The sequence below is a fragment of the Mesitornis unicolor genome, unplaced genomic scaffold (genome assembly GCF_000695765.1).
Source record: "Mesitornis unicolor isolate BGI_N332 unplaced genomic scaffold, ASM69576v1 scaffold36408, whole genome shotgun sequence".
NCBI classification, from domain to species: Eukaryota; Metazoa; Chordata; class Aves; order Mesitornithiformes; family Mesitornithidae; genus Mesitornis; species Mesitornis unicolor.
Window position 1 is genome coordinate 6,044 of NW_010203130.1, and position 2,269 is coordinate 8,312.

At 53.1% G+C, this 2,269-nt stretch overlaps 1 protein-coding gene across 1 annotated transcript in view; it reads right to left on the bottom strand.

Moving 5' to 3' along the window:
- Nucleotides 1-2,269, bottom strand: part of TBC1D16 (TBC1 domain family, member 16) — a gene marked incomplete at its 5' end in the record, with an annotated part of 7,758 nt that overhangs the window by 3,728 nt on the left and 1,761 nt on the right. Inside the window, 3 exon segments of the mRNA XM_010190620.1 lie at nucleotides 25-164; nucleotides 938-1,086; nucleotides 1,757-1,924. Of these exon segments, the coding sequence (XP_010188922.1) occupies nucleotides 25-164; nucleotides 938-1,086; nucleotides 1,757-1,924 (457 nt within the window).

Genomic DNA, 2,269 nt, shown 5'->3' on the forward strand with positions numbered 1-2,269 from the left:
GTTTGGGACACCAGAAGTGGACACCTCACCTCATCGTCTCCACGTTGGGGTTGTCCTCCCCTCGGAAGAACTGGTTGCTGCGGTCAGTCCTCACGACGTCTTTATCCACCGTGAACTGCACCTTACGCCAGAAATCCTTCTGTTCGTCTGGAGTCATGGCAAGCCTGAAAATTGAGCAGCAACAGGAGTGCGTTGCCAAGTGAGGAATACGGTTGCCACAAAGAACAAAAAGTCTCATTTCAGCTTTAGCTTTCTGAGAAAAACCATTTCTCTACAGCGTTGTCTCGTCACCTGAAGAACAGGCAGGCAGGTCTGTCCAGAACGGCAGTTTTCTGTCCAAATGCGTTACTAGAAGGAGCCTCCGGGGCCACAAATGGGATGAGATGATGAGTTTTCTGCACCGAGCTCCACCTCAGAAGCAGTTGGACTCTGCTCTGCGCTGCTCCGTGTGGGTGGCACACCAGCACTCACCACGCTGTTTTGGTTGTCTCCTAATTTATGCCACCGCCGGCCCTCCCCAGCTTTACGTACACACAACCAGTTTACAACACACAGCTCTTGCAGTAATGACTTCCTTGATTAGATATCCCTTCTTCTTCCCTACTTTTACATCCCACGATATTCATAAAGAAACGTAAGATCCTATTTCCACCTCCAGCGCTCCACGCCAAGCTTGGAGCCTTGCCTGAGAGATAAGCTTCCCGATGTGGTACTGACGAGCCCGTTTCAAACACCCAGCTAAGGCAATATTTGAGCTGTATGGTGTTAGCTCCAGGCCCTCGAGAGCTCAGCTGAGCCCCACACACCCCCTTTACCACCCCTCTCACTTCTTTACTGCACCCAGCATCTCCTGAAGTGAAGGGGAAGGCTCCGTACATCACAGGGATGCCACTGCGACATCGGGCATGAGCAGCACGGGATGAAGCCGGCCTCTCACCTCCTCTCCTGGATCTCAAAGTACTCCTTCCTCTTCTGCAGCCTCAGCGCCTCCCTCTCTTCAGAGGTGGACTCGTAGCTGTAGTAGTGCAGCAGAAAGGGCCACACCTCCCCGCGGATGGAAATATCGATCCCACCAAAGAAAATGGCCTGGAAGAAGGAGCAGAAGTGAGGACGGGTACAGCTTTACCCTTCCCCAAACCAGCAACAAACAAGTGCCCACTACTGAGCCTTGGTGGCTCTGCAGGTCTTTCCTGACAAGTGAGGCCTTGATTCAAGCTCCTGCAATTTGCACATGTTTAGAGGGAAAGTGCTGGCCTTCTATTCCCAGACAGACACAAATCGGGCTCATTTCAATGTCAATAACCCCCCCTGGAGAGGCTCTATGATTAACGTGTCGTTCTCATGTCACGGCTTAATCCCCGATCTCGGAGACGCTGCATTGCGCTGCAAACTTCTCTCTCAGGACCTGGACCCAGCGCAGCCCTGCAAGCCCTGCACGATTTCATACGGCGATGGCAATTTTTTGTTCTTTCACTCGCTCACGCCGCATTTTGCCAACCCGTCCAGCGTTTGTGAGGTCCAAGGGGCAGCAGAAGCCGCCCAGCTCGGCCTCCTGGGTCTGGGAGATGCTCTCCCATCCCAAACCCTTGCAGCTGCAGCCCCAGTGACACCTCCAGAGCTCCAGCCACGCTCTACACCAGTCCTGACACCCTCAAACGCCCGGTTCTTGCCCCCAGCATGAAGGCAAACTCCTGCAGCTTCCACCCGCAGCCTTGGCAGGAGAGAAAGGGCGAGAGAAAGCAGCGGCGCCGCTCACCTTCTGCAGCTTGTACTCCTCCTCCACCTGCCCCGCTTCGTTCAGGTGACGGAGCCAGGCCGACACGTCCAGGCGCTTGTAGGCGTTCTCCTCGGGGTGGGTTTCGGAGGAGGGCAGCTTGGGGCGGCGGATGGAGAACTGCATGCACGTTTTCTCATCGGCAAGCTGCTGAACGGGGGAAAAGAAACGCCAAAAAAACCGCAGGTAGGAGGCAGAGGTAGCAGCAGAGCACGAAACACAGCGATTGTCAGAGCAGGGAAACGTTTTTGCATGGTTCGTGTGGGATTAAGCAGCGAGGGGCTGCACTTGGGGAGGGGTTTTTTCTTTAAATTCCAACCATTACAATAGCAAGAGTGATTAGAATAATTAAAAATGTGAGTACCACAGAACAGCTTCATCTTTATTAAAAAAAATAAATAAATAAATGGTTTCCATTCCTCCCCCAGTCTTATCCCTGACCTGAAACGGAATTAATGCTGCTTACAGCAAAACTTCACCCTGCCAGGAATGACT